The sequence below is a fragment of the Zalophus californianus genome, chromosome 2, assembly GCF_009762305.2.
Source record: "Zalophus californianus isolate mZalCal1 chromosome 2, mZalCal1.pri.v2, whole genome shotgun sequence".
NCBI classification, from domain to species: Eukaryota; Metazoa; Chordata; class Mammalia; order Carnivora; family Otariidae; genus Zalophus; species Zalophus californianus.
In genome coordinates this window covers 2,322,066-2,336,310 of record NC_045596.1, presented here as the reverse complement: position 1 = coordinate 2,336,310, position 14,245 = coordinate 2,322,066, and the positions used below count along the sequence as shown (strand labels likewise).

General features: G+C 53.4%; 1 protein-coding gene across 5 annotated transcripts in view; it reads right to left on the bottom strand.

Annotated features, from left to right (window-relative positions):
* The window catches only part of RGS12 (regulator of G protein signaling 12), a 109,973-nt gene that overhangs the window by 64,562 nt on the left and 31,166 nt on the right, over positions 1-14,245 (bottom strand). For all 5 annotated transcript variants that reach the window (XR_004819911.1, XM_035726099.1, XM_035726101.1 and 2 more), the window contains exon 3: positions 9,041-9,157. Coding sequence is in view for 4 of the 5 variants with exons in the window: in XM_035726099.1 (XP_035581992.1) it covers positions 9,041-9,157 (117 nt within the window). In the remaining variant the exon portion in view is untranslated. The remainder of the gene's footprint in view (positions 1-9,040; positions 9,158-14,245) is intronic.

Genomic DNA, 14,245 nt, shown 5'->3' with positions numbered 1-14,245 from the left:
GACCCTCGACCCCCTCCCTGGGCCCTGGCCAAAGCGCCAGGCACCCCTCAGCTCAATCCAAGAGCCTCCCTGCCACGCCTGCACCAAATCAGAGGCACGGAAGGTCCCAGGGCCACCCTTCTCCCTTCCCCCGTGCCCTGGGGGCTCACGGGCCATCTCCAATCCCCACCCGTGACAGCCATCCCTGCTGCGCTGCACAAGCATGTTCCCAACATTGCTGACCCCACACACTCACACCTGTCACCCAAGCAGTCTCTCACATTCTGCACCACGGAGGACTTCCTGGCGCGCTGGTCCAAACAGCTAAGGAGAGAAGCCCCCACCGACCCGCACTCGCCGCTCCCCGCTGCACCTGTCCTGCGCTCTGCGGCAGGACCACCGAGGATCAGCCCAGCTGCATGCACAAACAGCACACTGCTTCCTACTCCCCATGGCCAACAGCCCACCACAGCGACGCTCGATGGAGGACCTCTAGAGACTCGGGCCTCCCGTGCTGGTCTCGGGGACATGGCTCCCTTTTAAGGCTGTGCATGTTCAGCTCAGTGCCCCTGCCCCCGGGGCCCCTCTCCTGGGCCCTCTGCACCTTGGCACCCACTCACAAACATCAAGACCGTCAGTTCATGCCCCGATCTGTGCCTGACTAAACACCTAGGGCGCAGAGACGCCCCGCAGTCCACGCGAGGCCTACAGGGCTGGCTGTGTTCTTCCTGACCGGCCTCTCGGGTCACTGCCTCCTGGGTGACCATCTGTCATGGTCATGACCAAAACGGACACCTTTTTAAAACACACAAGAGGGCGCCTGGGTGGCTCAGTCAGTTAAGCATCTGCCTTTGGCTCAGGTCATGATCCCAGGGTCCTGAGAGCGAGCCCCACATCGGGCTTCCTGCTCGGTAGGGAGCCTGCTTCTCCCTCTCCCTCTGCTTGTGCTCTCTCTGTCAAATAAATAAAATCTTCAAAAATAAATAATTAAAACACACACAAGAACTCACTTCTGACATTTCTCTAGCAACTGTTTCATTCTCTGACCCCACCCCACAAGGCCCTTCCCCTGTTCCTGCCATCTGTCAGCAGCTCATCTCCTGCTGAGGGCAGGCCCCAGCTCCTCTGTCCCATCTTCCTCCTCTCTCGGGCTCACCTGCAAGACCCCAGCCGGTGACTACTGCCCACCCCAGCAGTCAGCAGGGCTGCGAGGCTCAGGCTGAGCATGTTTTCTGGAAGGTGGAACACAAATTCGGAAAGAAGCACATAGTGGGAATGTGCGGTTCAGAGATTCATCACGAAGTGCAGCCCATGTAGCTCCTCCCAGGCCATAATGAAAAGCCACGTTCCAGCCTCTCTCCACGGTTCTACGCTGAACGTACAACCACACGCCGTGGCTCAGTGTGGCCTATTTTCTGATGTACGGAAATGGAATCTTTGGTGTCTGCCTTCTTTCTGGGACATTGACCTGCGCTCCCGAAGCGGCCATGGAGCATCCCGCCACATGAGGAAATCACAGCTTACCTGTCCTTCCCACGGCGGGCGGACAGGCAGGCGGCCTCCACCCCAGCACCGGTGCTGTGTCGGACCCTCGCGCATGTCCCTCCGCGCCTGTGACGTCTACTTCGGATGGCGTGGAGCTCCAGATGGCAGGGTGCATGTGCCCCCACACACCCAGCCACACCGACACGCGACACTGCGGTCCTCACTCCAGCCGGCCCGGCTTGCCGACCTCACCACAGCAGTCACGGCACGTCCCTGACGGCCAGCGTGGCTGGATGTGCCCTCGGGGTGTCATCTTTCATAAAATGCCCACCTGAGTCTCTTGGCCACTCTTCTCTGGCAGGCGTCCTTAGGTGGAAGGGCCCTGGGGGCCACCACCACCACCCCACCCCCGTGTTCTAGCACATGCGTTCGCACGAATGAAGGGTCCTGACATTCACCAAGTCGGGGCATCAGCCTTTGCCTTTATGGTTCATGCTCTTTGTGTTGGGTTTAAAGTCTTCTCTGCCCCCACAGCCCGAGGCTGTGTGGCTGCGTGACCCTCTGGTGACTGTCCTGTGCTCCCTGCACGTCACATCTGCAGCATGGCTGGGTTTAGCTGTGTCTGTACGGCACGGGGAGGACTGACTGACCGTCTTTTTCCCACGTGGATGTCTCCTATTCCAGCTCCACTGAAAAGACCACACTCAGCCCTGCTCCGCACACAGCCCACATATGCAGGCACTGGGTCTATTTCTGCGCATGCTCTTCTAGTCCACTGTCTGTCTGTCCATCCGTGTACCAACACTTACAGAGTCTTGAATTACTCTCACTCTGTCATAAGTTTTGGTAGCGAATAGCAGAAGTCCGCCCACCTGTTCTTCTTCAAGAATATCCTGTGGCTAAAACTGTGCAAAGAGCCAAGATGTCCATCGACAGATGAATGGATAAAGAAGAGGTGGTATATATACACAATGGAATATTATGCAACCATCAAAAGGAATGAGATCTTGGGGCGCCTGGGTGGCTCAGTTGGTCAAGTGACTGCCTTCGGCTCAGGTCATGGTCCTGGAGTCCTGGGATCGAGTCCCGCATCGGGCTCCCTGCTCAGCGGGGAGTCTGCTTCTCCCTCTGACCCTCCCCCGTCTCATGCTCTCTCTCTCTCTCTCTCTCTCATTTTCTCTCTCAAATAAATAAATAAATAAATAATCTTTTAAAAAAAAATGAATGAGATCTTGCCATTTGCAAGGACGTGGATGGAACTGGAGGGTGTTATGCTGAGTGAAATAAGTCAATCAGAGAAAGACATGTATCATATGACCTCACTGATATGAGGAATTCTTAATCTCAGGAAACAAACCGAGGGTTGCTGGAGTGGTGGGGGGTGGGAGGGATGGGGTGGCTGGGTGATAGACATTGGGGCGGGCATGTGCTATGGTGAGCGCTGTGAATTGTGCAAGACTGTTGAATCACAGATCTGTACTTCTGAAACAAATAATGCATTATATGTTAAAAAAAAGAGTAGGAAGGGAAAAATGAAGGGGAAGAAATCGGAGGGGGAGACGAACCATGAGAGACTATGGACTCTGAGAAACAAACTGAGGGTTCTAGAGGGGAGGGGGGTGGGGGGATGGGTTAGCCTGGTGATGGGTATTAAAGAGGGCATGTTCTGCGTGGAGCACTGGGTGTTATGCACAAACAATGAATCATGGAACACTACATCAAAAACTAATGATGTAATGTATGGTGATTAACATAACATAATAAATAAATAAATAAATAAATAAATAAGAATATCCTGGCTACCCTTTGCATTTCTATGCCAACTTTAGAATCATCTTCTTAAGTTCAACAAAACACCTGTTGGGATTTTGATTAAAACTGCGTTGAATCTATGTGGTATTTTCTAACTGTACCCACAGCTGATGGTTGTATATTGATGGAATATCCAGCAACCTTGCCAAGCATTCATTAATTTTAATAATGACTCTATAAATTCTTTTAGATTTTTGACGTCTTAATCACATCATGTAAGAATAAGAACATTTTCATCTTTCTTTTGCAGTTTTAAAATTTCTGTTGTTTTTACTTTCTTAGTGTGCCCAGACTGGAGACAAACATTTGAACAAAACGGTAACAATGTACATCTTCCCTCTTGCTCCCGACCTTCCAGGAAAAGCTTACGTATGCTGCGTGCTCTCGGGGTTTTTATATCCTTGTCAGATTAAGAAAGTTCCCTTTAATTTCCATTTTGTTTCGTTTTGCTTTGTTTTTGTTTTCACCATGAATGGATACTGGCTTTTCCCAAATGCTTTTCCTGCTTCTGTTGAGATGACAGACGATTTTTTCTACTTTCCTCTGTTAAAAGGAAATACCTGACTTTCAGGTATGAAAAAAATCACGTCCCTGGAATGAATGTGACCTGCTGGGCTGTGCGTCTGTCAAGGGCGTGACGTCCTTGCACCTGTGCTCCCCACTGGGCAGCCCTAGCCCGCCCCTCTCCGCTCAGGTCCTCACAGCTTTCGGGGCCAAGGTTTTGGAGGCCTCATACAAAGAGTTGGGAAGTAAGCCCAACTTCAGGGATTCTTTTGCTGGTTCAGTCCGTTAATTTTGTTTCATTAATTTCTGCTTCTGCCTCCGTCACTGCCCAGCCTGTACTGCCTCCAGATCGGTCTCACCGCTCTCTGTCTAGGCTCCAGACAACCTTCCACGTTTAGTCCTCTCTCATGCCTATATCGTGGCACTGTGAGCGCCCCCTTGGCACAGGGGCGGCTGGGTGCCACGGGTCAGATGCGCGCGTTTCAGCGTCACCCCAATCTGCTCTGACCTCCACAGGGATTCTCCTTTCAAGTGTGGAGTGCTTGGTGGATCACGTACCCACAGGTGTGCAGGCCCGCCTCCGGGCCCCTGGATTGCAGTCCACCTGGCTGGGGCAGGAGACAGACTCTGTCAGGAGTGCTCTGCAGCTGCTGAGACTTGCTTTATGGTCCAGCATGTGGTCAACGTTCATACACGCCCCACGAGCGAGTGGAGAGAATGCGCTCATCGGAGGCAGGGCCGCGCGTGTGGCCCAGAGGCCGAGCTGGGAGTCGTGCTGTTTGGAACCTCTCCCTCGTGGACCTTTTCCTGCTCAATCGCTAGTCACGAAGCAGGGAGTGTTAAACATCTCCTGCCACATCCGTTAGTTCACTTCTTTTTCTGCTTCTATCCATTTTTGCTCTAGACAGATTGAGACCATGCTCCTAAATGCATACCAAATTCAGAATGTAACTTCTTACTGCCTCTTATCGCTGTGAAGGCTCCCTCTTTACCTTTAGGAAGGCTTCTTGCCTGAAAGCCAACTCTGACATCAACACAGCTATACCACCATTCTTCTTCTTTTTTTAAAGATTTTATTTGTTTGTTTGAGGGAGGGGGAGGGGCAGAGGGAGAGGGAGAAGCAGACTCCCCGCAGAGCAGGGAGCCCAATGTGCGGCTGGATCCCGGGACCCCAGGATCCTGACCTGAGTGGAAGGCCGACGCCTCACCGACTGCGCCCCCAGGTGCCCCGCCACACTGTTCTGATTAGCGTTGCGCGGTGAATCTTTTCTGTGTCCTCAAGTTTTACACGTGTCTCTAGTAAGAGTGTAATCAGATTTTTCATGCAGGCTGACCATCTTCTCTTTTTAATTGGAATATTGAGTTCATTTAAAATCAATGTACTGGGACGCCTGGGTGGCTCAGTTGTTAAGCATCTGCCTTCGGCTCAAGTCATGGTCCCAGGGTCCTGGGATCGAGTCCCACATCGGGCTCCCTGCTCAGCGGGAAGCCTGCTTCTCCCTCTCCCACTCCCCCTGCTTGTGTTCCCTCTCTCGCTGTGTGTCCCTCTGTCAAATAAATAAAAATCTTAAAATAAATAAATAAATACAATCGATGTACTTCCTGACATATCTGGACGTCCCCCAGCGCTCTAGTGACCGCTGCTTCTTGTCAGCAGCCTCCTGCTCTCTCCACCTCTCAACTGTCTGACCTTCTTCTGAGTTGACTGTTTTTTATAACTCCATTTTCCCCTCTTGCAACCTAAAATCACTCAGTATTTTATTGTCTCAGGTTACCCTGGCGATTACAGCATGCATCCTCATGTTATAAGAATCAAGGATTAACTTGATTACACTGAGGTAAGCGCCCGACCCTTGCGCCCCAAGTCCCCTCTCCCAGCACTCAGACTACTGCTGTGCTGTCAGGTAAATTTACATATTTTTTTAAACCAAACAAAACATGGTTATTCTTGTTTTATACAGTCACCATTCATCTGGATTGACCCACACATTTACCATTTTCTGTGGTCCTCCTGGGTCCTCCTCATTGTCCCCAGGCTTAAATAGCTCTCCATCTGACTCTACCTCCAGGGGACACAACCAAGATGCTGGTGCGCCGATGGGCCCTGGGAAGTGGACTCGAGACCGGACTCGTGACGAGGAGCCGGCCTGGTGGTGGTCGAGGGGATGCAGAGGCCCCTGGCAGGGTGCAACGTGCACAGGATGTTCCTAAAAGGCCCAGGATGATTAAGCACCAATCGGAGGCTGACGTGAAAGCCAGTTCCTCTGGGGAGGGGACCATACAAGGCAGTGAAGACCCAGAGTCTGGGACAGTCTCAGAGATGCCTAGGACACCGGCTAAAGAGTAACAAGGGGAAGGACAGACAGACAATGTGTTAAACGAGCTGCCCGTAGAAAGAGGCTTACCAGTGGCGAGGGTTCACAAAAGTTACGTGCAGCTTCTAGATTTTGAAATCCTCAGACAGAAAAAAAAAATAGCAAAGATTCAATCTTATGTCTCTATCGTACCACTTTAACAAAAGTGAGAGGTCTCAGATGTGGCAGAAAGACCACAGCTTTGCAGCCTGGCATGGCCTGGAAAATACTGTTGAACCTGCACCTCAGTTTCCCCATGTCTACAACAGAGATCATGACGAGCTCCTTGAGGAGCTGATCTGAAGGTCAGAGAGAAAAGATATGAGCTGCCAGCCTGCCCTCAATCAAGAGCACAGACCACGGTGCACGGTGGGTGGCATGGTGTGGGAAGCCCCGGCACTTCCTCGTGGGCGAGGAGAATTGAGCAACAACCACAGCGGCCTGACCGGGCCGGGGCCCACGTCAGAGACGTGGAGGTCTGACCACAGGCTGCCACCGCGAGCCCGGCTGGTGCTACCTCGTCACCTTGTGGCGGCTCAGACCCTTTCCACACCCCTTCCAGAAACATGCAGACATAACACCTGGCAAGCCACCTAACCTGAGCACGTGGCCTTAGTCGAGACCCCCCTTCCGGCAGGAGCAGCACCACTCTGAGGGCCCCCAGCTGGCAGGCCCGGCCTTGCCTGAGCACGGGCACGAGTGTGGCACGCATACCTCTGCTTCTTCCACGAGAGCGTGGGTGCTGACCACTGCTGACCAAACACGGCATGCTGGCCTGAACTGCCCCCCAGTTACCACGAGACCATGGGCGAGGGGTCCCACCACCAGCCCAGCTCCAGCTTCCGGGCCTGCACCCCCCCCTCCTGCCCCGGGACCTGCCCTTCGACTCTGACAACCCCCCCACATCCAGCCTTAAAGATGAGGTGGTTTCAAAGGCCCCTTCCGGTTCTAACAGTCAATGATTCCAATTTCACATGAAAACACAAATTAACCTACTATTCTAAGCAAGAAACAACTAAAGTTATTTGTTTGTTTCAGTTTATCATTATTCAGGCTATAAGAAATGATCTTATTTAGAGTTAGTTTCTAAAATAGAACCAAACAAATATTTGCACAACCGTGTTCACAGCAGGATTCTCCATGGCAGCCAAAAGGTGGGAGCAACCTAAGCGTCCACTGTTGGACGGACAGATGGACAGAGTGTGGATTACCCATACAGCGGACAAAATGGAGACAACAGAAGGACGTTCTGACACCGGCTACACGGTGGAAGAACCTGGAGGACACTGTGCCCAGTGAGATAAGCCAGACACAAAAGCACAAATCCTGTATGACTGTCTTTACAGAAGGGGCTTAGGGTCAGCAAAACCACAGAGACAGAAAGTGTGGCAGTGGGCACCAAGGACTAGGGGCGGGGGACAAGGAGTCCGTGTCTCACGGGGACAGTTTCCGTGTTGTGAGAGGAGAGTGCTGGGGACGGAGGGTGGGGACGGCCGCGCAACACCGTGAATGTGCGTGATGCCACTGAGCTGGACACTTAACAGCAGGGAATTTCACGCTACAACAGTTCACTGCAATTAAATATATGTGTAAAACTAATGACACCCTGAACAAAGGCGGAAATAAGCCACAAAGATTTTTTCAAAACATTTATTTGACAAAGGACCCATATCCAGAATAATATATAAAGAAGTACTACAAAATCTTTTTTTTTAAAATAGGAAAAGAATATGAATAGTCTGCTAATTCAGAACGGCGAGAACCTGACTGGCCAGAGAGCCCGCAATGGGCCACTCGGCCTCACTCGTCATCAGTGAAATGCAAAGTAAACCAAGATGCTCTTCCACTGAAATGGAGAAATTCCAGTCTGACGGCGCTCGGTGCCGGAGAGGAAGGGTGACCAGAGCTGCGTGGGAGTGGCCCCTGCGAGCAGCGTCTGGCCACCTGTCACCCAGCAGTCCGTGGCTGGCCCCCTCGCCCCCACAGGTGCTCAAGGGGCCCGTGCGAGAGCGTGCGCCCAGGCCCCGCACAGCGGAGAGGGCTTCCCGCTTCCCACCGGGTGTCCGTCGACAGCAGAACAAGCGGACCGCCGGCACGTCCGCAGCGGGATGCCACGTAACAAGTAACACACTGGACTAAGGCCACGAGGGTCAGTCTGGAAGGCGCCAGGCAGCGTGTGAAAGGGGGCAGAGTGAGACTCTGTGTAAAGTACTAGAACACATGATGATCCACGGGAGGATCAGGGGTTGCCAAGGGCTCAGGGGGAGAAGGGAGGGTGACCAGGCAGAGCACAGGGTTGTCAGGGCGGTGAAAGCCCGCGTGTGACATTACACATCTGTCCACAGCCTGCGAGCGCACGGCACAGAGAGCGACCGCTCACGCACACCGTGAGCCTCACAAGAACGTGTCCACATTGGCTCGTCAGTGTCCTGTGGCCACAGCAGTGCGAGCCGAGAGCGCAGGGGGCTCTGTGCCTTCTGCTGCACCTCTGCGGACCTACAGCAGCTCTCAAAGTCAAGTCTGTTCGCTTTTGTAAGGACGGTGGATAAAAGCAAAGACTCTATCTGTGAATCCATACCCGATCTTTGAAGAAGGGGCCAGGAGAGGAGCTCCCTCAGAATTCCTGTGAGGGGCGAGCCCAGCTCACACGCGTAAAGTGTTTATAGCCATGCTGGCCACACGGAAGTCAGCGCGAAAGCCGGCGTGCGCTCTGCAGGCGCGCGCGGGGGCGGGAAAGGCCTGGCTGGGCAGCCGAAGCCGCCCCACCTGCAGATCATGGGTCCCAAGGGGGGGGGGGCAGTAGGATCGGGATGGGATTCAGAAAGGTTCAGGTGAATCTGCACGACTGATGTTCATTTCAACGTAAGAAACCTGACGAAGGAAAGAGAAAAACTGAAACCAAATACCTCAAGGTCATCAAGGGAGCGAGTGATACTAAATCTCTTGGATCTTCCAAACGATCTCCGGGCAGAGGTGCGTTGAGAAGTCTGAGTGAGTCCGATTCCCCGCCCCAATTTTGAGCCCTAGACACAAAGAAAAAACACATCACGTTACCTTCTTGGGAAGAGGTGCTGAGTTCTGCCAGGTGCACTACCCTGAGGAGGAAAAGGCGCTGGGGAACAGAGGCGAGCAAGACTGGAACATCGCCCGGGGTCGGTGTCACGCTCTGCATGTGTCACCACAATAAAAATCCAAAGTTGAAAACAAAAGGCACCCCAGGACCTCCACATATTTGCCCTGCCACTGAAGCTCTACACCCCGAGGACAACCCCAGCTCACACCCCATAACCACCCCATAACCACACGCTGGGGCCCCACCAGCCAGCCTCCAAAGGCTGTTACCAAGAGGAAATGAAAAAACGTGTGAATATTTGGGAAAAGATAAAGTGTGTGGGGAGAGAAGTAACTATTAATGTAAAGATTATGTTTTTGCATAATTTTATAGGCGTTTTCGGGAATTAAAGAATCCTTAGACATTCAGCTGGTGTCTGAAGACCAAACCAATTCAGGTGCATGAAATAACTGGCCATTAAAACATCTTGTTCTTTTCTCCGGGAAACGACCAGAATTAATTTCCTGTCATTATGCTGGACACTTCCCCAAATGTGATTTGGGTCCAACAAATAAGGCATCACATTTTAAATATAAAAAGCATCACAGCTGAAAATCTCTGATTTCCTGGGTACTTGAAATCCTGAGTGACCGATTTCAGGCATAAAGGACATTCACGTGTTTTCTAAGGACTGTGAGGCTCTCCAATCCCGTCAGCTCTCCCCCTGCCTGAGACCCCAGGGTGTCCTATAGAAAGGGCCACCCTTGCGGCCCTGCCTAGGAGAGCTTTCTGGGCTGGGTCTCAGCACCCCGCAACCCCCACACACACCCTTGATCCCACCGTTCCTCTCTGTCCCCCGGGCTGTACCCGCTCCCAGGCCACTAGGCTGCCTGGGGGCAGAACACACCCCCAGGACTGCTGTCCCCTGACATTTCCTGATGCAGACTCGAGGTGCCCTCAGCAATGTGACCGCCTTCCCTTCAGTCGCTCCCCCTTGTCTGGGACCTCAGGCCGCAGGGGCCTCCAAGGGAGGGGTGAGCAGCTTCTTCCTCCTTCCCCTCCCCAGCCTCCCCCTGGCTTCCTCACACCCCTGGCTGCTCCCCTCCCTCCCTGGTACTCACACCCAGAGCCCGACCTCTCACCTCTGCCCCCCCCCAGCCACTCGGCCTGAACCAGAGCAACGAGCACATTATTTTTAATCCCTCAAGTTTTATGAATAAGTAATGTAGGAGCCAAGAGCAACTGCCTTTACTTCCTCTGCTCTGTGCTGCCACGGGGCTCTCGGCAAGCGCTTCCCGAGCACAACCACGCGCACCGGACCCCGGGGGCAGGAACTCACGATCCATCGGGCCTCCTGAGGGGCCACCTGAAGATGGCCACAGGGCGGCTGCAGGCTCCTTGAACACTTTACACTCTGGAGGAGACCAGAGGCCCCTGGAGGCTACACGGCAGACCGCAAGCCCAGCGCCTCACAGAAGACTCCAGGCCCGGACCGCGAGAACACGCCAGGCTGACAGGAGCAGAGGTGAGGCTGAACGCCGCAGCGGGACAGACGGGGCAAGGCCATGCTGCAGAAGCCACTGGCAGGAGTACTTTAGCAAAGTCAGCTGACACCATGTGCAAGCCGAGTAAAGGGCAACCTGTGTGCAGCTGTGAGCAAAAAGGACTGAACCGAGCAAGGAGGAGTAGCACGAACAGCGAGAGGGGTGGGGAGGGAGGGGGAAGGAGGAGAAAGGGAGGGAGGGGAGAGGGAGGAAGGAACTGTCTCAGGAACAGGACACTCGGTAGGCTTAAGCAAAAGGCAGAGCCAGCCCAGGGCCCCTGCCCCCCACGCACCACCGGCAGCACAGGGGCCCTCAGGACCGCCAATAAAACATCCCACTGTGCTCCTCGAACCCTAATATCCCAACAAGATGCAAAGAGGATCCGTGCTGGGGGTTACCTGTGCAGTGTGCTCCCCGCGCCCCTGCCTGGTGGCCCCTGCTCAGCGCCCTGCAGGGGCTGCCGCACCAGTTCCTGCCGCCCAGACCCTTCTGGGCGCCTGCCTCTCCGCCCGCCAGCCCTCCACCCCAGGCCACCTGTTTTCAGAGGCCACCTCTAACTGCGCTGCCTGAGGGGCTGTCCTGGGGCCCCCCTCCCAGGCTGTGCTCTTTCCCTCCAGAGAGCAGGGCCCTCTGTCTTCTGAACACCTACGGCCCAGCACAGTGCTGGGAGAAAGAGCAAATCATCCAGGGACTGAGGGCCCAGCGGCAGGGAGCCAGCCACTCTCGGCCACAGGAAGCCAGGCAGCCATCCAAATGCCTTTGCTGCAGCCAAAGTCACACTATGGGAAATGCTCTTAGTCTGTTCCTAAACCAAAGAAGGCTCCAAACACACACAAGATAAACCTTTGTACAGATCATGTATTTGCGATTCTGTATTTTTATTCTGGGGGTGGGTAACGAGCACATGGCTTTGTGATAAGAACGCAGTATCACCGGAAAGCCCCGGAGGCCAAGGACACCCAGGCTGGGCTGGCTACGTGGCGTTGGAACGTGCTGGAACCCCCAGCCACCAACGGGAGTGAATGCAGGTGGCGGACACCTGGTCCCACAGGCAGACACCGTGGGCTTGGACACGTGAAGGAGACAGACGGAGCACACTGTCACGGTCACATGGCCGTGGCCCAGCGTCGGGAGCAGACTCCATCTTGCCCCAGCTCTGGGCATGGAGAAGATGGCCTGACCACCGGCAGCCATGCCGGAGATGGAGCCAGGGCTCAGAGGGCCCTCCCGTGTGCCTGGCCCCCACGTAGGACGTGGGAGAAACAACGCACCTGGCTCCTGTCACCTCAAACCATGAGCGGGGGGGGCCCCTCAGAGAGGCTGAGAGGTGTCGGTTCTCTCCAGGGTGGAAATGGAGGGAGGGCAGAACCCCATTGCCCAGGGTGCCAAACTGCCCTGGCTACTCAGCACCAATGCTGAACCATCCCACAGAGCCACTGCATCAGGTGGCTCATTTCAGCACAAGCAGTGACCCAGACCAGCCAGTCCAACCTCCTCAATCTCCATAGGAGAACGTGGAAGCCAGCGAGGCCCCTGCTCATGGTCACCCAGCGGGGGCCTGGGGCAAGCCCCTGTCTGCCATTTTTTAGTTACAGTTAGAAGCAGAAACTCCTAATGCCAAGAATCTAAACACTAGACCATCAGCCCCGGTGGGGCCAGGGGGTGCCTGTCCTGCTCACATTATGCCCCCACCCCTCCCACAGGGCCCAGTACATAGCACGTGCTCAGTAAGCACTTACTGAACAAATAGACTCTAACAAAGAAGACTGTTTGGTTCAAAATAGAGACCAAATCATCTGAAGGTTTTTCTAAAATGTGGGAACATAGAGAATTTAAAGAGTGAGACTTCCAGCTGACATACTGCTCCTGGTGCATGAGGCAGAGTCTAGTCAGAAAGCAAGACCACACCAGTGGTTTTCACGTGGAGAACTCCCTGGGAAGAACAATTAACCGGCATCAGAGACCTGGAAAGGCAAACAGCGACCCTAAGAGGTCAGGAGACAGCCAAGGGGAAGCGGCTGCACCCCTGGGGCTTAGACAAAGATCCGAAGAGGAGGGAGGGGTTTAAACTCAGCAGCCAGAGGAGGACCCAGACCTGGAGGGGGTGTGGTCACACTGGTGTCTGAGGGGCCAGGAGACTGCCCCCGGGGGAGGGGGCAGACCAAAACTGAGCTCAGGGGTTGCAGGTGAAAGAATTGCCCGCTCACTGGGGTGAGGAGCCATGGCAACGTGGGGGGAGCAGGCAGGGAGGGGCAGGACACTCCTCCTCCCCCCGGCCACGCCCCAGCACCCCTGGGGGCAGAGCCTGACGGGGACCCAGCTGACCAGGGGAAGGGGACACAGACGCCAGCGTCCCGGAGCTGACTGCAAAAGGGAGGCTCTAAAAATAAATCTATAAACCTAATTAAAGATATTTATAATGGGAGTTATAAATTTTTATAAAGAAAATAAAGCCTAAATAAATGGAGAGAAATACCATTTTCATGGATAGGAAGACTCAATATTCTAAAGATGTCAGTTCTCCCAAATTGGTCTACAGATGAAAATACAATGGCAACAAAAATGTCAGTAGCATTTTTGGGCAATTTACAAACTCACTGTAAAATCTACATAAAAGAGCAAGGCTCAGCATAGCCAAGGTAAGTTAAGGAGATCCAGCATATCAGATATAAAGACTCATTATAGAGCTACAATTTTAAAGGAAAGAATTGTTGGAGGTGTGGACACCGGGGAGTAGAGCACTGAGAAACAGACCCACACACATGTGAACGATGCAAAGGGGCACAGCTGAGCCACAGGGCAGGACAGATGCAGTGCTCTAGCAACAGCAGCAGCTCCAAAATCATCCCGAGAGAGAAAAAAATTAACTTGCCAGCCACCTTATTCCATTCATAAAGATCAACTGCAAAGATTTTTTAAGAAAAAAAAAGAGAGAGCATACCTGGGTGGCTCAGTCAGTTAAGCATCTGCCTTCGGCTCAGGTCATGATCCTGCAGTCCCAGGATCGAGCCCCACATCAGGCTCCCTGCTCAGCAGAGAGTCTGCTTCTCCCTCTGACCTTCACCCCACTTGTGCACTCCCTCTCTCTCTCAAATAAATAAAATCTTTAAAAAAAAAAGAAGAAAAAAGAGAGAGTGAGAGTCTTCCTGACCTCAGGTTAGTGACGAATGCGTTACATCATAAGAAAAAAACTGACAAGATGGTTGACATGAAGGTCAAGAGCTTCTGTCCATCGAGACCCCACAAAGCAAGTAAACAATACAAGCCACGAACTGTGAAGGCATACATGCAATGCAATCAGCACAGGATGAAGAGCCAGTATCTAGAACTCCAACAGATCAAGCAGAAGAGACAACCCAAGAGAAAGTTGGGCATAGGTTTGAGCAGGTCCCTCAACAAAAAGGAATCCACATCTCCAGGAGCAAAGCCATGGTGCGATCTCACATTACATCCACTAGATTGGCAAAAACGTAAGAAGCCCAGTGAGGGTGAGTGCTGGCGAGGATGTGCAGTGA